We start from the raw sequence: 21,970 nt of genomic DNA on the forward strand, positions 1-21,970 counted from the left end.
GGAGCTAGAGTCTTATTTGTTCTTATTTGAAGTGGTGACCGAAGCATGGGAGATAGGGAGAAGTATGGGTACACAACACCAATTTACGCAGTGCATGGATGAATGCAAGAGGTCACTCTCCTCTTGGAACAAAAATACGTTTGGTCATGTCGGTCAGAAGATATCGGCATTACAGAAAAACCTCTAATGGTTGGAAGGAAGACAGGATGGTGTTATTAATATGGAGGAGATTCACGACACAAAGATGGAGTTGTGTCAGATGCTGGCTGTGGAAGAGGATATGTGGCATCAACGATCGAGAAACTGTTGGTTGTAATCTGGAGATCGTAATACCTTTTTCTTTCATGCCAAGGCCTTGAACAATTACCAACGAAATACCATCCTCAAAATCAGGGATTCCGACTACAAATGGCAGAAGGATGAAGTGGTGATTGGTAGGATGTTTGTGGAGTATTTTGGGCAACCGTTCACATCTTCTCAACCAAATGTTAATGTAGAACTAATTGATGACATTCACACCAAAGTGACTGACAAAATGAACTTCAGACTTCTACAAGAATTCCAAGCTCCAGAAGTAGAGAAAGCTTTAAAGCAAATGCACCCCATGAAGGCACCTGGACCAGACGGTATGCCCCCCTTATTCTATCAGCATTTTTGTCCTACTATGAACTCTATTGTTATACAGACTATGTTGGATTTTCTTAATCATGGTGCAGCTCCTCCTAAATTTCATGAAACCCACATTGTACTTATTCCCAAAACCAAGAACCCTGAAAGAATGATTGATTATAAACTAATAAGTTTGTGTAATGTGGCCTACAAGCTAGCATCTACAGCAGTGGCGAATAGGTTGGAGCTGTTGCTGTAGGATAAAGTATGTAAGAATCAAAGTGCCTTTGTTTCAGAAAGGCTCATCACTAATAATGAACCATATCAACAAGAAAAAGAAAGGAAAAAGTGGGGAGATGGCATTGAAGTTGAATATGAGTAAGGCCTATGATCATGTGGAATGAGGATGCTTACAACAAATAATCCAAGCTAGGATTCCATGAGAACTGGACTCGACTGGTCATGAGGTGTGTCTCATCAATTACTTATGCAATGCACATCAATGGGCATCCATGTGGCCAGATTGTTCCAACCTAAGGGTTGCAACAAGGGAACCCGTTGTCGCCTTCCCTATTCCTTATTTGTGCTAAAGGGTTATATGCGTTGCTACACAAGGTTATCCAAAACAAGGATTTAAGGGGTGTAGTGGCATCAGCAAGGGGGGCTAGAATCTCACATATATTTTTTACCGACAACAGTTTGATATTTGGAAGGGCCACAATGAAGGAAAGTGCTAAAATTCAATAGGTATTATAGGTCTATGAAGCGTCCTCTGGCCAACAACTGAACAAGAATAAGACTTCCCTATTCTTTAGCCATAATATGGCCAATGGTGCAAGGGAGACGATCAAGGCTATGTTTGGGGCATACGTCATAAAACCACATGAATCTTACCTTGGGCTCCCTTCCTTGGTAGGCAGGTCAAAAAGAAATACGTTTTCCCAATTAAAGCAGTGGGTGTCAAACAAACTAGCAAGGTGGAAGGAAAAATTGCTCTTGAGTGCGGGGAAGGAAGTACTAATAAAGGCGGTCACTCGAGCAGTACCATCCTATACGATGAGCCGTTTTAAGCTACCTAATACCTTATGCGTCGAGCTGATGGGGATGGTAAGGCAATTTTGGTGGGGACAAGTGAAGGATGAGAAGAAGATAGCATGGATGAGATGGGAAAAGATGTGTTTGCCAAAGGAAAAAGGTAATATGGGTTTTAGGGACCTGAAGATGTTCAACCTTGCACTCTTGGCAAAGCAAGGATGGAGATTACAAACAAACGCATCCTCACTCTTCTACAAAGTATACAAAGCCAAGTATTTCCCAAGTTTTGACTTTGTAAAGGCTAATTTGGGAAACTAGCTATCCTTTACTTGGAGAACTATCTTTGCAACTCAAGTAGTGTTTAAAAGAGGCTTGATATGGCAAGTGGGTGATGCTGAATAGATTCAGGTATGGAAGGATAAATGGCTTCATAACTTGAGCACCTATAGGGTACGTAGTAACACATAAAAGGACAGGTTTGCAAATGGCACGGGTTTGTGACCTAATTGATGAGGACTGGAAAGAGTGGAAGGAGGACCTGATTCGCCAAAGTTTTCTTCCCCAGAATGTTGATGCAATCCTAAGCATCCCCTTAAGTGCACATGGAGCTAGGGATCGACTGATATGGGCAAAGAACAAAAATGGGAAGTTCACTGTAAAGACTGCATATAGGTTGGCCCAAGACATATCCATTGGTGGAAACTTGCCTAAAAGCTCAGACCCTACTAGCCTGAAACAAACTTGGAGGTGCCTCTGGAATATAAGGGCATGTTTGGTAACTGTTTTCGTTTTCTTGTTTTCAAGGGAAAAAGAAAAAAAAACAATTTTTTTTCTGTTTTCAAAATGAAAAACACGTTTGGTTAATTGTTTAGAAAAACACATTTTTCAAAAACAAAATTCAGGAAATTTGTTTGGTAGTTGTTTTTCAAAAAGTTGAATTTTTTTTTTTAGTTAATTTATTTTAAAATTATATTTATTCTAATTCAAAAACACGTTTGCTCCAAAGTATTTAAAATCCTTACTCCTAAAGAAATTATAAATTAATTGTTTTGTATATAACATTCAAGCCTAAAACTTTAATCATACAAGTAAGATTGAAACTATAATAATTATCAAGCGTTATAAAAGATGATCAATAACTAAAAAGTTTACTACATGGCATCAATGCCAGGGAATCAATTTCATCCAAAAAAAAATGTGGCATCAATGATGCCTATTATTTGCCAACATCAATGCTGCGATTTGATCCCTATAAGCTGCCATAGCTTCAGCAGCTTGATCAGTTAAGTCAACAGTGTGCGATGGCTCACCTGAATTATCCCTACCTTCACCTTCAATAGTAAGGTTATCAATATTGAATTAAGTAAACAAGCAATCATTTCTTGTTTCCATTTGAATGAAGTTATGAATTGTGCAGCAGGCTCTCATCACATTCCCTTGTCGACATAGTTTATAACGGAGCATCATTTTTAAGATTGGAAATCGTGCCTTTAAAACTCCAAAACATCTTTCAATTACATTACGAAGAGAGGAATGTCTATAATTGAAAAGCTCTTTAGCACCTTCAGGACAATTCCCACTTCAAAAGTCTCGTAGATGGTATCTCTCAGTACGGTATGGATGTAGAAACCCCAAGGTGCATGGATAACCAAAATCCACTAAATAATAGCCACCTAACCAAAATAATAATAATATAGAGAAAAATATGACATGGTGAATGGATTAAACTTAAAAATTGTAAATATGTGAGGCAACAATATATCTTACCAGATGGAGGCCATAGGAAATTATTTTCTGGCCTTCAAAGTGCATCTAAGAATACTCGTGAGTCATTGGTTGTACCTTCCCAACCTGTATAAACCAATGTAAACTTCATATCAAAATCACATGCGCACATTATATTATGGGTGATTGTGGTCTTTCTATTCCTGTAGCTGACTAGCTTCGATTTTGGATTCCATGCAAAGATATATGTTCCATCAATTGCGCCTATACATTTCTAGAAAAAAATATAAACACAAGTATTAACATATGTGAGCAAATAATATTTGTATGATAAAATGAACAGTAACTTAGGATTACCTTGAAATATGGAAAGACCTTGGTATTGTTAGCAATACGTGGGTGCACTTCATTGCTTTGAGAAGGACGTATAATGAATTTTCACAGGCGGCATATTGCTCTTACAGTTTCCTTAAATTGCCTGTCCACTGTTTCAGTTGAGTGTTGAAAATGATTTGCTATTACCCTTATCCTCACATTATGCCCTACTATTAATAGGAACATACCAACTGCCTCCTCCACTGTGATCCAGCGTGAGTTTGTTAAGAACTTATGTGTTCTCAAATAGTTACAAAGACTTGTAAATGTTGGCCTATCCATGCAAAATAACTCATAACATGTTCGAGGATTGCCATTCAATATCTCTTTTATAAATGCACCACCAGTCAACATAGAGATACGTTGAGGCTTTCTAGTTTCTTATCAAATTAATTTAGTGGTGGAGATGTATGAGATAATGTTTTTATTGCTCTTTGTTAATATTATTTTAAAAACATGAGAGGGGGAGTAAAAAAGACCCAAATCTATGGGTTGGGTCGAGTTTCTTCCTTGAAAAAAATCAGGCCAGGTTGCCGGTGGCTGTCAACCCAACCCAATCTTGGCCCAAATGACTACTCAATATTTTATTTTGAAAATTACACTTTATCCTCCTAAACTATATATATATATATGTTTTTATATTTACTCTCTTAAATTATGTGAATGCAAACTTACACCCCTAAACTATACCCATTGAGAAATGATATGTCCACAACATTTTTACAACAAATCCTAAGTGGCAGGATGTTACTGGTTGTTATTGTTGAGGCAAAAAAGTAATCTTAGTGTTAGGTTCAAATTTGAACCAATAACAACTAACCACCTATGATTTGTTGTAAAAATGTTGTGGACGTAGCACCTCTCATACCCATTTTATACTTACCTCCTAAATTACGTTTCCTTTTTATAATTTGATTAGTCAAAGAATCAAAGTAATAAACATGAGAAAATTTATTTTTAACATATATCTCGTGTTTTTAATTGGCCCTAATTCTTTACTTTAAATAGATTTCTATATCCAGCCAAAAAAGGGCAACTAGAGAAAAAGATCTTCTTTTTTTTTTTTTGGGTTTTAGACTTATCATGTAACAACAAATTCTCAAAATACTTGCTCAGTCAATTTCTTTTTCTTTTGAGAAAAAATAAATATATCTTCACTACACTTTACTTAGGATAGAAAATAAGTACTATTGAGAGCTTATTCTACAAATTGTGTAGATTTGTAAGGATATACAGTGGGTGTTTAGGCTTGTTGTATCTTAGAGGCAACAAACATAATTGCTAGTTTATTATAGATCGGAACACTCCGTAAACGGTGTGCATCGTTTCAAGAGGCTGATCTAGTCCGCACCTCAACTCTGGCACTTAAAACTCATGAAATTAATGGTAATTGTTCATCATATTATGAGATATACTTTAAGCACCAACGAGATAATATCTCCTAGTTTTATTTCTGTTTTAAGTTAATATCTAATTATTTGAAATATTATTATTTAAATCATAAGCTTGAATATTATGTAATTTATTTTATTTATTAATTTATGTTCTTAGGAACAACAATCTATGACCATTTTGAATCAGCTTCTATATGTTTTCCTCATGTCCGGGAAATGGACTCTATATAACACCACACAAGATTGATTGTGACCATTATTATGAACTTGTGAAATGACTGAAACTAAAAGATAAAAACAGACAACAGAAACACACAACAAAAGAAACACCAAAGATTTAGATGGTTTAGCAATATTTAATGAGTAGTGACAAAAGGAAAACTTAATTATAAAATTAAGGAATGAGTTTCAATTTATGGTGTCCGCTTCTGATGATAGGTTGAAACTCTCTCAAAAATTATAAAATTAAAAAAATTACAATAATAGTACAAAGTTATTTTCACAAAACCCAAAGTCCAAATATATTAAAAAATTAGGATATTACAATAGTAGTACAAAGTTACTTTCACAAAACCCAAGTCAAAATACAATCAAGTCCTCACACAATTATGAATTAACACTAGCACACAACACTGGGAATTTCTATTTAGTTAATTCTCTAGCCGTGTCATACAAATACAAAATTTCACTAGTGATTTTGGTCGTGGAAGCCCTTTGGTGAGCCTTCTGTGAGATGGGTTGGCAACCCTTTGCTGGAGAGATGGGTTGATAATTTCTGCTGGAATAAACATGACAGAGCAGATATAGAAAACTAGGATAATGATTGTGGGCAACACAACAACTCCAACGAAGAGAAGAAAACCAGTCACAGCCCCACCCATGTCTTTTATGATGAATATTATGCTTTAATTAGCTCATCGAAGAGTGTTAACTGCTTTGTCCCACAACTACCAAAACAAATAGCTTTGAAAAGGTCGAATACAAATACCTTGATATAAATCTTACAATGATTAAAACAAAAGGTTTGAATTTGACAAAGAAACCAATTAATCCATGTAAGCCATAAAGTCAACTACTTAATTACATTCTTTATAGATATTTACCCTGGGAAATCGCTAGTATCACACAGAATGACATTGAAAATCCTTGATCAAGTTAGTAGTTTCAGTAAGATTATTTATGACCAATTAATTTTAAATCATCTTCTATATGCATGTTTCTCTCATGTCAGGGAAATGGCCTCTATATAGTGCTACACAAGATTAAATATGAACATTATTATGAACTTGTGAATGAAAGAAACTAAAAGAAAAAAGAGACAACACAAAGCATACAAGAAAAGAAACACTAAGGATTTACATGGTCTAGCAAGAGTTTATGAGCAATGATAAAGAGATTCTAGATCACAATAGTGGAACATCAAGAACTTTGTAACTTAATTTCCTGGTGTTTCCATCAAAGATTTTCAAGATTCAAATTCTCCATCTTTCATTATATCTATTAAATTATCAATAAAATAAAATAGTGGAACAAACTTATCATGTCAAAATTCAAAGTCCAAATCAAAGACTCAATTACACCCACAATTAACACTAGCACATAGCAAGACAAAGGAATTTTTATTTAGTTAATTATGTAGCCGTGGCATACAAAATTAGAAATTGTGTCAAATAAAATTATAACCATGTAGTCCAAATTGGCTTGCCATGGAGACCAAAACTTAATAAAATAGGACTTCCTTAACAAATCCGCGTAGGATTAAGAGAATCTTGATTCCAAGTAAATAGCCAAAGTCAGCTAATATTGAAGCTCCTATTGCACCTTGAAAAATGCACTGCAAAATAATATAATAGCAAGCATAACAAAAATTAACATGGTTAGGCTAACTCCTAGCCTACCTTCATGGACAACAACAAAAATTCACTAATATTAAATAGGGATTTACAACAACACAAATTCTTACAAAAACTCTCAAACATAAACCAACCCAAAACCCCAATACATCCAAAGGAAAAGCTAGTCTTTGTCTCTCTCACAAGAAAAAACTTTGCTCCTAACTCTCACATGTACAACAAAGCTATAACACCCACATCTATTATAAGGGATGTCACACCTCCTTATTATTTTAACATAATTGTTGCACATCCTTATTATTCTTCTAACCAATGTGGGATTCCAAAACCAATGAGGAATTCTCTGACCTTCTTCAATCATGGGCTGGCTCAATAAATCTCCACCTCCAGCCCATGAGTTGTCTTCACTAGTACCCCTTTGGGTACTACCTATGCACGTCATTTATGAGTAGGCGTGCTCCACCTCGTTTTCAACAAGACATACTCGCAATTGAGTTCAAACAATGCTTGAACTTTTCACTTGAGCTTGTCTCCACAACCATAATTGAACTTGGCTTCACAACCATGTCAGTTACATTCCCCACTTTCTTAAATCCATTATTATCTTTCCTTTGTGGTGTCCCACCCAAATGCTTCTCTTTTCCTTTTACTCCACTAGACATTCTACCTTTGACAATCTTCCCAATCAACTAGTACAAATTCTTGAATGCTTTCTTTCCTTTCATCACCACCAAAGCAATTTTAGTAACTTTCATAATTCCTTCTCTTGCAAAATATCAATAACCCAAAGAATCCAGTCAGCCTAATGATATCAAATTTATTCCAAGCTTAGATACATGTCTAACATTATCCAAGGTTTCACAGTTCCGTAAAAAATCTTAAGTTTTATTATGCCTATTTCCACAACTTAATTTGCATTCAAGTCTCGTAGGTGTCAAATCAATCTCTATTCCAACACAAATGAAAGCATCACGCAGAATCCAAAACCCATGAATTTTTAATAGAATCCAAACCTTTGACCATATGAAGGTCACCACAATCTTCATCATCAATACAATCCAAACTGTTGCATTCGTAGCCTTTTTCATGACTATGACGCCTTTTCTTGAACTCTTTTAAATCTCTTTCAATTTGTTACATTGGTACCGTTAAAGGCACTTCTCAAGACAAGAACAACAACTTTGACATATAAATTTTCTCTAACTTTTTCCATAACTCTTGGGGAGAAGTCTTACTCAACACCCAATATTTTACCTCATGAGCAAGACTTGAACGGATAATACTCATTGCTTTCATCTCCAATTCTTCCCAGTCACCATCGGATATATATAGTGGCAAACTTCTTTGACTTTCCAAGCAACTCCTTCTTCAGTTCTTGCTACACCTAGATTTGATAGTGCTTTGCTAAAGACTATAATTATTTTTCCCATCAAAGAGCTCCACCTCAAAATTATTATTTTGTTGCATGGCCAAACTCATTTCTCTTATTCAATTAGTTTACTGCTCAATCAAGATTTCAAAAGGTTGTTCTTAAATCTCTATGTAGAAGTGCTTCCAATAAAAAAAGTCGACACTATAATATGATCCTGGAAGATTGTTCAGCCAAGAAAAAATCACACCGAGTTCTACTTCAGCTAGCATGAATCAACTTTTAAAACAATGCATTTGCATGATTCTATAGCAAAATAAGATTGTTCCTAAATTCTTTTTTTTTTTTTTCTTTTTCTTGTTGATTATTTGGGATATAATTGTTTTGTCAAACTTGTTTATTCATTGAAAAATTTCCAAAATTATTTGCATAAACAACTAAAATGGTTTGAATTTCAAAAACCCTACCTTTGTTTATGTTGTCAATGTTGTGAAGCCGTCAAGGGGGTCTCCTCAGCAACAGAAGTCCGGAGTGGTGAGTTTCGACATATGGGACACGAAGCATGCATTCGTAACCAAGGGTCAACACACTTCGCATGAAAGACGTGAGCACAAAGAGGTAACTTCCTCAACATGTCAGTGTCTTTGTAGTCAGCCAAGCATACCGAACAGGAGGAACCAACTGAGTTGCCATTTTGGAGCTTGAACTGGGAGTAGTGGAGTTTCGGATAGCTATGGACAGTGGCTTCATCAAGGCCTCGTTCCATGCCATTTAAGCGTTGGTCCTGAGGAGCCCTTTGGACAGATGGGCTAGCAATTACTTCTGGCATACACATGAGGGTGCAAAAATGGAGACCCAAGATAATGATTATGGGCAACGAAAAAACGCCAAGGCAAAGAAGCCCGAGAGTCACATCATCATCCATGTTTTTTATGAGGGGTATCAGGTATGCGTTAGGTCATCGAGTTGTTAATGAAGAAAGTGATATCAGAGAGAGAGAGAGAGACGTAGCTTGAGGCTTGAGCTACCAAGCTCACGAGTTTTTCATCCGCTTATTGTCTACAACCATTGGGGCACCATCTATAGATTTTCAATAGTATAGCTTTTTCAAGAAACCAAGAGAAGAAAAGTGTGGGAGTAGTTATTCATTTGAGGTTTTTTTTTTTTTTCTTCAAATTAATTAGAAGACAGAAAGACTCATAACATTTGAAAAGGTCTACTAAAAAAACCTTCAGATAAATCTTACAACGATTAAAACAGATGATTTGAATGTGTCAAAGAAACTAATTAATTCATATAAACCATAAAATCAACCAGATTAAATTCTCTGTCCCACTTTATACTCTACCAATCATAACTTACCATGTATTTTATTATTTTTTTTCTATTTTAAACTTTTTTTTATTTCATAAGGAATGTCAAACAAATAATTAGAAAGCTGTAAATAGTGGAGTATAAAAATGGGACAAAGGAAATCAACTATATTTATATATTCTATAGATATTTATCCTGAGAAATCGATTAATATCATACAAAATGACATTGACAATCCTTGATCACATTTGTAATTTCCCTCAAAGATTATTTATGACCAATTTTGAATCAACTTCTATATGTTGCTCTCATGTGCAGGAAATAAGCCCTATATAGCACCACAAAAGATTGATTGTGAACATTATTATAAACTTGTGAATAAAAGAAACTAAAAGAAAGAAAAAAGAGACCACACAAAACACACAAGAAAAGAAACACTAACTGAGACGTCTAGGGTTCAAATTCCACATTTTCAATTGTATTTATTGAATTATCAACAAAAATATATATACAATAGGGGGACAATAAATACCGTATCTTTTCCACCCTTGATTTGCATGCTAGACCTCAAAAATTCTAAAAATATTATCTTTTCTCCATGGGGCCAAGGGAAACATCTACATTGACGCGGTACAACCCATTCATACATTGAAGCACTTGAAGAGCCTTTTTCGGTCAAATTGACCAAAATACCCTTAGTCAACCCTAGGCTGACTGAAAGTCAAACGAGATCAAAGTTCTCCCAAAATAACATTTTTCATGCTTTTACAACAAACCCAAGCCACTTGGAGATTTTTTTTTTTTTTTTTTTTTGTCAACATTGACTAAGTTTGACCCTACGCTGACTCTTAAAGGCACTAGAAACCCTAATTTTGATCCAACCATCAGAACAAATTGGGACTTGTGTCATTGCAAAGATTATCAAATTATCTTTCTAACAACTATTCATGAGTCAGAATCGGAGTTAAAACAATTGAGATATCTAGCAAACCATGCAAAGCGCATCAACACACTTCTCAATGCCATAACTTTTGATCCAATCGTCGAATTTCCAATTTCTTTAGCGTTCTAGAAACTAGACATCCAGAGCTTTTTAAGGACACTAAGATCATATCAATCAAAGTTTGAAAAGACCTTCAAATACACATCTAAAGTTGGATTAGAAAAGGCCAGAACTGCTGATGTCAGCAGAGGTGGCCGGCGATGGCCGGCAGCCACTTAAGGGCCGCCAGAAGCCAAAGGGTCAGATTTTGGCTATAAATGCTTCCAAATCCCTTGTTTTGCAAAAAAGAAGAAGATTTTGGGCAATTTTAGAGCACTTTTCTGGGCAAATTCTCTCTTTTCTTTCTCTAATTTCTCTCCCAAACACATCCAAACACCTTTAATTCTTCTCTTTTCTCCACAATCACAAGGTAGTGTTCTTGCACCCAATCTTCCTCTCCTTGTTTCCATACCCTGGATTCGAGGTTTAAAGGTGTGGTTGTATCTTTTTAGCTACAATCTACACCCTTTTCTTTTCATAACTTTTTCTAACTTTTTCTTGTTCAATAATATGCTTTATTGTTTTTCCTAGCATGTTCTTGCTTTATTCCTCTTCCTAGCATGTTTTTATGGTTTTTCTAGCATGTTTCCTTGTTTTTTACCATGATTTATCACTTTGATGTTGTTGACCTAGCCTTATTGGATTAGGATATGTCTAAATTCCATGTTTTGATCTACAAGCCTATGTGTTCTTTGTCATGTTTATGCTTAGATCTACATGCCTATGTTTAGATCTATGTTTTTGTGTGCTCAGTGCCATGTTCATGCATCTAGATCTACATGTTAGTTGCTATGCCATGTGCTTCTAACGACTTTTTACCTCTTATTATCCCTTTTCTTGTGTTTTGCCCCTTAGGTAGGGTGTAGATCTAGATCTTATGGTCTAAGCCTACATTCATACACCTAGGCCTATATCAAACGGTTTGGATCATTTCCCTATATACATGTGTATGTTTTCTTGCTTCTATGCTTTGTGTATATGCTAGCCTCTCTAAATCTCGACTTTGCCATGCTTTGTGCCCCCCTGTGGGCTTCTTCTTGTGTGGTTACATTCATCCCCCTCGTGGCCTATTAGGGTGTAACCACTTGTGAGATGCATCCCTATGATGCTGGTTTGCTCGATGCATATCTTTTCTCTACCTAGTGCAATATTGCTTGCCATGCTTGCTTTGTGCCACCCGTTTGGCTTTCTTTGCTTCTATGCATTCTTTTTGCACACTTGCCTACATGTTCATGCATAAGTCTTTGCTTGCTTGTATCATCCATACTCCAATCTAATGGAACTATCGACACTCGATCCAAACTTACATTTGTCCTCCCAAGACACCCTCTTTTGTTTGATAACATGCTTGTTTGCCCTTTCCTATGCTTAGCATGCTTTGATTGCCCCCGTTTGGCTCTCTTTGTTAGTATGTTCTTTGCATGCTCTTCCTGTCTCTTTTGTTTCTTTCTTTCCTTATCTATTGGCTTGTTTCTTTAATTGTTGCATGTACACGCATAGAGCGATGACACTTGAAGCGAGGGCACAACCTCCTAGGCACGAGCAAAAAGGGCAAAGATACAAGCAAGAAGACGCTAGCCTAAAAAGGGCAATGTTTAGTGGATTGGAGGCCTAGCCTCCCCAAGTGGTTATATCCTTCTATCTCCCTCCCTTAGCCTCTTCTCTAGAGCATGTATTAGGGTCCCCCTCCATATACCCCCTTTACTTTTCTTGCTCCTTGCTTGGGCTGTGTTCCCTGGATATAGCAATGTTTGTTTTATATTTCTTGTACCTTGCTGGGCCATACTCCTGGAATGTTGGCAATGTTTGATTTACTTTCCAGCTCTATGTGGTTGCATTGTGCATGTTGTATGTATATCTATTTCTACTTGTATATGGGTGATTGTGCACTTTGTATGATAGACTCTCGTGGTTACGTGAGTGGCCCTCTGTAGTCATGAGAGCTCTTGACCTTGTAGTGTGGGCATGTGCACAAGGCGATTGTCGTACGTGCATATTCATGCTATATTGTGTGCACGATTATCGTGGTGTGATTGTCTTGATCCACGTCATCTAGTGACACTGGTTTCCCCATGTATGCGAAATGCATCAACATGCTTGATACTTTGAAGGGCTTGGGCTCGTCTCCGTACGAGCATGTCGATACGTGTCGTATACACAGACGCGAAACTTTGCCAGATTTACGCCGTGAAAATGAGGCACCCTGTTGTCTTATTCTCACAACAAAAGCTTGGTGAAGATAGTGTTTTGTGTGCTATGATGCACCTGAGGCGAAGCGCAACCAGATTTCCGCCATGAAAATAAGGTGAAATGCTACCGAATTTTCACCATGGAAATTTGGCATCAATTCCAAACACATTGAAAAAGCATCGACTGGGACCATACCCATTCCAAAATCAAACCTCAAAGCCCAACACGGTTAAAGCCTCGTAAGCTAATGTGAATGGCTTGTTTTCAATTTACAATGTCTAAAAATTATGGTTTTACAAAAATAAAGGAATATCCTTGGATAGGCGTTGTGAGGTGTCTGACACTTTCCCCACATGTAACCAGACTTTCGAACTCAAGAATCAATATTTTTTATCCATCCATATTAGATTAGGAAAAACGACTTTTTTATTAGCTTAGGATCGGTAATAAAATCAAATAAAGTCAGGTGACTAATTACACCTTGCAAAAACCTAATGATTGGTGGTGACTTCACTTACCCTTGGTAATTCCTTAAAAATTGACTTAGATTCCAGTCACACACCCAAAGGTAATGACCCTCCTTCACACAAGCACCCACAAAAGCTCCCGAAGGAAGCCCTCCACACAAACGTCGCCACGATGAGTGGTCAAACGACCGCGAGGCGTCGACAGAGACAAAGCTATCTTGGCAAAATCTAAATACACTCAAAGAATCACTTTCCCACACAATTAACACTAGCACATAGCAAGACAGAAGAAATCCTATTTAGTTAATTCTTTACCCATGGCATGCAAAATTAGAAATTCTGTTAAATAGAGTTATAACCACGTGTGCGCATGTGTGTATATATATATATATATATAATAGGAACTTCCTTAACAAATCCATGTCGGACTAAAAGAATCTCGACTCCAAGTAAATAGCCAAAGTTAGCTAATATTGGAGCTCCTGTATATTGCCAGAGCTATGAACACCCCGAATTGCCAATAATGAAAAAAAAAATTTATTTTAAACTAACATATTTTGTCTACCTTAAACAAATATTGAATTACTTATATTGAAAATTGCAAAAATTTGGAATCAACAAAAAATAATATTGGCCCCAAACATGATCTTTAACTTTTTTGAAAAAAATAAACTAAAATTTCAGGTAACAACAATAAAAAATTAGCCCAAATTACAAAAAAAATAAAATAATAATAATAATAATAATAATAATAAAATAGTTCAAAAGACAACAAATGTGCTGGGCAGATAAACACCTTGGGCAACTTTGTACTTTTTTGAGTAGTTAATATAACATATAGACTCTTAACCTAAAAGACCTAAGCTCAATGGATATGTGTTCAACTATGTTATATTAATTACTCATTTTTCTCATTACTATTCAATGTATGAAACTTTACTCAAACGTGCACATCCAACAAAATGAACAAAATATTCAAAAAAATAAAAAATAAAATAAAAACTCCTAATTATTTAGATTCATAACTCGTTACTCGCTCATTCCATAAAAATAATAATTTCATTTTTCCTAAAAATATGGTACCAAGAGAGAAACTGTTACCATGATTTTTCTTCGATGACACCAACAACTCAGCCCTCCTCAACTTTGTAGTCGCAGTACGTAGTGTTTTCCTCTACAGCTCGACTCGCGGTCACAAGTATTAGAGAATCTATACACGATACATCAAGACCCCAAAAAAGCATATGCTACTAGGGCATATATGAGTGAGATGATATGTCACTACTAATCAATAAAGGGTTTATTAGATGATTAAAATTTTGGGAAGCTGAAATTTTATGAGAATTTCGCTTTTGAAAAGAAATAGAATTTTTTTTAAATCATAAGGTGGAGTTAAGTTAAAAACTAAAAGATCATACATTCCTCTTAGGTGCTACGTGCGTGTATTCTAAACCAACAAGTTATGCAAAGTGTTTATTTCGAGTTAGTGTCAGCAATGGTGGCTCCAGCAATTTTTCTTAAGATAATCCTTAAGAAGCATAATTACACAATCTAATAAAAATATAAATTCATATATTGACGACAACAACAATTAAAAAACGCACAAATATATAAAGTTTACAATTTCCTTCTATGAGTTCTTATATTTTGGAATCGTTGCATGATAGTCTTATTATCAATGCTACAAACTACGTCTCTTTCAACATACACAATCAAGCGATGTTATAATTTTTTGGGCTTGCTATGTTATTATATTTTTTCAGATTTTAGTTTAAAAATTTTTTTTGGGGCTTTTTCTTTTTGCTTGAAAGCCCCACTATATTTTTAAGTAGAACAAATTATGGAGCAAAGTTTAATTTTATTGGCATAAAAAAAATTTGAGAGTGTCCCCAATTTGAAAAGTAGACAAATATAAAATTTTAAATTATTATTATTATTATTACTATTATATATATAATTCAGGTCAAGGTGGTCCTGGACCACCCTATCCTTCAAGTGCCACTACCCCTGAGTGTCAGCCATGTTAATTAAAAAGTTAATTTTCACGTTGTATAAGAAACCTAGAATAGGATTTTATTTACACTAGGAGAGGGATTTTAAGAATTAAAGTGGGCTACTGACCACATGTAGCCTATAAACCTTACAAACCTCTAATAGTTAAATAAATAAATAAAAATAAATAGAATTTGTTATTTTAATAATTAAAGTGGGCTACTGACCACATGTAGCCTATAAACCTTACAAACCTTTAATAGTTAAATAAATAAATAAAAATAAATAGAATTTGTTTTAATTAAAGGATGGAATTAAATTAATAGAATTTTTTTAATTAAAGAATGGGAATTATGTTGCTTGTTAGCTAGCCAAACAAGCTTTCAAGATGGAACCTCTTACATATTGTTAGGTTCATGTGTTTTGGTATTGTCAACCATGCTAAATTATGTGTCTTTTATCGAGTTTTGATGTGTCTTAAAGTTGGAATTGAAGACCAAATTGAAGACACAAATTTTGCTCAAGAAAAATTCAAGAAAAACACATTTTCAGCACTTTTTTAGCATGTACCTCGAAAGAAGTCTCGATACCTCTCGATAAAAGCTGAAACTTACTGTCTCCTCGATAGCAGCTCAATATGTTGAGATTTTGTTCTTGATAGAAGTCTCAATAGCATCTATAGATCAACCTTCGCGAATCAACAAAAATCAGCAACACGAAAAAGCCCATAACTTATTCGATTGAAACCGTAATTGAGATCCGATAGAACCAGTATTTAAAGGACATAATAAGCCATCTACTAGAAGGTTTTTCAAAGAGAGAAACACTCTATTTTTGCGGCTAGGGTTTTGCAACTAATTTTTCTCTATTTCACCAAATTAAAAAGTTCTTGCTATGTTTCTTATACGCCTTTGGGTTTTGTAACCAAGCAAATTCTCTAGCACCAACATTAAAGATATTATTGATGTTTCTATGTAAAGCTATTGCAAATCAACTACAACAATCAAAGGGTTATTGTGGAGTTAGTCACGTGCTGTGATTTATGCAAAGGAGTTAGTCGCGTACTGGAATCCGTGCAAAGGAGTTGGTCACAAACTGGAGAGTTGTACATCAAGGGAGAGAAGGCTACTACAAGATCAAGTCTAATTGGGGATTAGAGCAAAGGTTCAACTGTAAGTTGATCTTTCGGGATAGGCTAGGGTAGTTGGTAAGATTCCTTATACTTGAAACCGTTTGTTGTTGATTAGTAGATTCTTGGGAGTGGTGACCTTAAAATCACTCGGTGGAATTTTTGCCTTGCGAGGTTTTCCCCATTTTTCAACAAATTACCGTATCAAATTTATTTTTCGCTGCATTTAGTATTTTTGGTGATTTGTTGGTGCCTCTACGATTTGCATGCAATTAAACCTGTTAAAGACATATTTTATGTAATTGGCTAATCCTTTGACAAAATGCATTTTACTTGTAATTTGGTAGATCTAGGATGGGTTTACTACTTCAAGAAACATGTTGTTCAAGTCTATTATTAAAGCCATAAAGATTGGACTAAGAAAAAAGTGAAGAGAAGCTATTCATTAAAGCTGGATAGATAGCTCGACAGTTGTCGACAGATAGTTATCTATCGAGGTTTAATGAGTCTCAACAGATCTCGACAGATTTTATCGAGGTCTTGACAGCTGTTGACAGATAGCTATCTATCGAGAATTACAAAATTAGAATTTTTAGATCTGATTTTCAGCCCATGCTGACATGTATGTGTAGGGTTTCTTTTCCCACAACCCTAGACATATATAAGGCTTATTTTAAAGGCCGTCACATAGGAGAATAAAAGGAGAACATCTGAAAAAGGTGACTGAGGCCTTATTCTCTCTGAAAGAAGTTACTGCGTCTTTGTGCCTTAGGGTTTTGTAACCAAGTGCTTCGTGATCTTCATTGTTGATAAAGTGAAGAACTTTGCATCAAACATTCTTCTTCCACAAGTTGGCGAGTGAGTCACGTACTGGGATTCGTGCAAAGGAGTAAGTCACGTACTGGAATCCATGCTTCAAAAGGGTGGCGTTCATATATTAAAGAGTTCAGAGGTTCTAAAGTGATAGAAGGTTTCTACTGTAAGTTCATCTACGGGGATTGTAGAGTTTAGGGACAAAGGTTTTGTACTAAATCTGAAAAATCTCTTTACTATAATGAATTGCTTTTCGGGAAGGTTTCCTTCTAGGTTTTTTACTGTGAAACTAGTTTGTTTCATTAGTTTTCCTAGGTCATCATATCTTGTCTTATTTAATTTTCCGTTATGCATGATTTTAACATAATATTAATGTTTGTTTGTTTTAATAAGTTTTATTCATAATAAATCAAATTAACAACTTGAGTTTAAAACTTGTTAATTCTATTAACCGGGATCTAAATTTCCAAACAAGTGGTATCAGAGTAGACACACTTTGATTAGGATTTAATCTTTGCTGTGTGATTTATTGACCCCTGTTGTCATGAAAACTCTTGATTGTTTTGATTTACAAGACCTTGTATTGAATGATGATGATGATATTCAAGATGCCTATTGCAAGCTTTATAATTTTTGTATGAAATCTCTTGCATGTTCTACAAAATTAAAAGCTAAATTTCAAAAGGTCAAACTTGAAAAAGATGATTTGATTGCAAAATTGGATGAAGCCAATAATTTGAATGAGAATTTTAAAAATTAAATTTCATCTCAGGTGGACAAAATTAAGAGTTTGGAAGAGCAACTAGTTGAATCTAAAACTAAAGTTGAAAATTTAACTAGTGCAAAACTTGTTATTGAGCCTAACTCAAAAGAAAAAGATTTTTATATTCCCGCATTTAAAAGGAATAATGAAGGGTTGAAGGCTAATATGCTAGAATAGACAAAGCTAAAAATTCTGATGTTAACGCTGAAGTTTCTAAACCTATGTCTAAAACTCCTCTTAGGATGAAAGAAAAATCTGAATTTGTCCCCATTTGTCATCATTATCATATTGTTGGTCATATTAGACCAAAGTGTCCTAAATTATGGTCTTTGTCAACCTCTAAGGTTAGACCTCCTTCTAGGAAGCATAGTAGTTCAAAAACTACTCATGTTTGTCACCATTGTGGTGTTTCTGGTCACACTTGTCCTAATTGTTTCAAGTTTTTTTCTCATAAGCGAGTGTCCTATAGGTCTCATCCTTTGTCTAAAGGCTTTGTACCTATTCTTGGTGAGTTATTAAAAGCTTTAAGCTTTTTAACTCAATTTCAGGGGAATTCTAATTCATCTATGTCCTTTAGTAGTCATACTAGGACACGTGCATTTTTCATCTTCACGGCCAAAAACTCGTGCTGTATGGGTGATAAAGGATCCTAAGACTTAATTGTCTTTCTGTTTGTCCTATGCTTTAATTCTTTCTATCTAAAGTAGGACTCTTTTGCTTGTTTTCTTATCTTTTTGGAATCATGCTTTCATGCATATGCACCTTGTTTTATGCATTGCTTTGTTTAACTTGTTTTTGTTTGTTTGATTTTCAATTTTGTTTTATTTTTCTTTCATTCATAAAATAAATAAATAAAAATTGAAAATTCAGAAAAATACAAAAAGAGTGTGTTTGTGTACATTGGTACTTATGTACATTGAATGACCAATGAAACAAAATTTTCTAAACTTTGTATCTTTTATAGCTTATACGAGCATCTCTATGCACAACTAAGCAAGTGAGCTTTGTGGCTCGTGTTTGTGATGAGTAAAGTTAAGTGATCTCTTGTACTTAATACTCGTATCACTCTTTTTTACGGGAAGGAATAGAAAATCCTAAGAGAAATGCATAAATAACCATCTCACCACTGTTGCCTGCCAATCATGAAATGACATTTGTATGCTTCAGCATAGCAAAAATGCAATGTTAAAAAATTTAACATAATTGGGTATTTCTTTTCTCTCTCTTATATGCTCATGCATAATATGCTTAAAAAATGTGCAAAGAAAAATTAAAGCAAAAGAAACAAAATGCTTTAAAACATGATTGCAAGCATATATTTTAGGAGATGTGGGAGTTATAGGATGTATCTTGAAGGTGATAGTCCCTATTAAGCAGTTATGATCGTGTGTGAGTTAAATTGATTTACTCATATCTCAAATCATCATAACATAGAGACACTTATGCAATCTTGTGATGTTTTCACACACAACACGCAATATTCTTTGCTACTTTTGATACATTTGCAAGTACAATGTGATTTGGCCATCACAAAGTTTACATGTGTTAATGTATACTCACTAAACTATCTTGACATGTTTTTGAAATATAAAATTGGTTAGACTTGTTGTGTGTGTGTGTGTGTGTGTGTGCGCGTGTGTGTATGGATCTATGTGCTTAACATTTTTCTTGATTGAGAGATGTTTTGAGTGATTAAATTGTTGTTTGGATTTTGAGTTGAGTAGCATGCTTGATTGCATTCATATCTGTGCTTTAATCTTCTTTGAAAAACTGTTTTTAAGTAATCTCGATACCTCTCAATAGCTAGGCTATCTATCGAGCTCTTTAGCTTCTTTTTATCGCAATCTCGATAGCTTCTCTATAGCTCCTCGATCCATCAAGAAAGTTTATGTCTGCTCTATAGCTGTTCGATCCATCGAGGTTCGCTTCTGCTCGATAGCTGCTCGACACTTCTCGATCCATTGATATCCTCTTGCATGCATTGTTTTTCACATGTTTTGCATCTTTTTATTATCCTGTCATCCATAGCATCTTGTTTTATTATATTCATGCATTTATATGGATTTCTTATGCCCCCTTGATCATATTTGATCATCTTTTTGTTTCTAGTGAAGCTTTCTAGCTTCTTGTACCCTTTGTCAATCATGAAAAAAAGGGGGAGAATTTGTGGAGAATTTGTGGTTTTTTTTTTAAGATTCTACAAGTTAGGGGGAGAAATACATGCCTCTGTAAAGGGGAGCTATGTTCCATCTTGTTAGGGGGAGTGTGTACCTCCTTGTTATTGTAGGAGCTTCTTTTAGATTTATCTTCTTGTACACCGGTCTTGTGACCATGTTCACATACATTGTGCTTATCTTTGATATATATATGTGATGATATATGTTTTCTTTACCTACCTCTGAATGTGTTGTTTATTTTCTCTCTTTATACACATGTTTCTTTATTTGTATACAATCTTTTATTTCTGTCTCACACTAAGATGCCTTGATGAGTTTTGTTTAAAGTATTTCAAAAATACAGGTTGTCAAAGTCTTCCTTGCCATGAACTCTCCTTTTGCAAAGTTTTTCAGAAGATTGTGTTAGAATAGATTTTATTGTATTCAACAAGTGAGTATGAGTTGAGTGATTTATGACTTCTCTCATATGTTCATTTGTTTGTTGTGATTTTGTCACGGATTGCCAAAAGGGAAGATTGTTAAGGACATATTTTATGTAATTGGCTAATCCTTTGACAAAACGCATTTTACTTGTAATTGGGTAGATTTAGGATGGGTTTAGTAATTCAAGAAACATGTTGTTCAAGTCTAGTATTAAAACCATGAAAATTGGACCAAAAAACAAGTGAAGAGAAGTTGTTTATTAAAGCTAAACAGATAGCTCAACAGCAGCCGACAAATAGCTTCTATCAAGGTTTAGTGAGTCTCGACAGCTCTCGACAGATTCAATCTATCGAGGGCTCGACAACTGTTAACAGATAGCTATCTATCGAGAATTACAAAATCAGAATTTTCAGATCTGATTTTCGACCCATGCTAACACGTATGTGTAGGGTTTCTTTTCTCACAACCCTAGACATATATAAGACTTATTTTAAAAGTCGTCACATAGAAGAATAGAAGGAGAACATATGCAAAAGGTGTCTGAGGCCTTATTTTCTCTTAAAGAAGCTACTGCGTCTTTGCGCCTTAGGGTTTTGTAACCAAGTGCTTCTTGATCTTCATTGTTGATGAAGTGAAGAACTTTGCATCAAACATTCTTTTTCCTCAAGTTGGTGAGTGAGTCACGTACTGGGATTCATGACAAGGAGTTAATCACGTACTGAGATCCGTGCATCAAAAGGGTGGCGTTCATATATTGAAGAGTTCAGAGGTTCTAAAGCGGTAGAAGGTTTCTATTGTAAGCACTGTTTTAAAAACCGAACCGGACCAGCCAGTCGGACCGGTTCAACCGGGAAAACCGGTACAGTTCAGTCCGGTTAAAAGCCTCAAAACCGGTCAACAACCGGTCAAAAACCTTGAAAAACAAGTCAAAAACCAAAAAATTTTAACAAAACGGTTTGATGTCCGGTTCGGTTTTAAAACCATGGTTGTAGGTTCATCTACGGGGATTGTAGAGTCTAGAGACAAAGGTTTTGTACTAGATTTGAAATTTCTCTTTACTATAGTGAATTGTTTTTCGGGAAGGTTTCTCTCCAAGTTTTTTATTATGAAACTAGTTTGTTTCATTAGTTTTCCTAGTTCATCATATCTTGTCTTACTTAATTTTCCACTGTGCATGATTTTGACATGATATTGATGTTTGTTTGTTTTAACAAGTTTTATTCATAATAAATCTAATTAATAACTTAGGTTTAAAACTTGTTAATTCTATCAACCGGGGTCTAAATTCCCCAACAAAACC

General features: G+C 35.1%; 1 protein-coding gene across 1 annotated transcript; it reads right to left on the reverse strand.

Annotated features, from left to right (window-relative positions):
* Nucleotides 1–8,841: 8,841 nt before the first annotated feature.
* On the reverse strand, nucleotides 8,842–9,285 carry LOC142616455 (RING-H2 finger protein ATL70-like). Its single transcript, XM_075789308.1, has one exon. It carries the CDS (start codon nucleotides 9,283–9,285, stop codon nucleotides 8,842–8,844), a length of 444 nt encoding a protein of 147 aa, XP_075645423.1.
* Nucleotides 9,286–21,970: the final 12,685 nt, after the last annotated feature.

The sequence above is a fragment of the Castanea sativa genome, chromosome 11 (assembly GCF_040712315.1).
Source record: "Castanea sativa cultivar Marrone di Chiusa Pesio chromosome 11, ASM4071231v1".
NCBI lineage: Eukaryota > Viridiplantae > Streptophyta > Magnoliopsida > Fagales > Fagaceae > Castanea > Castanea sativa.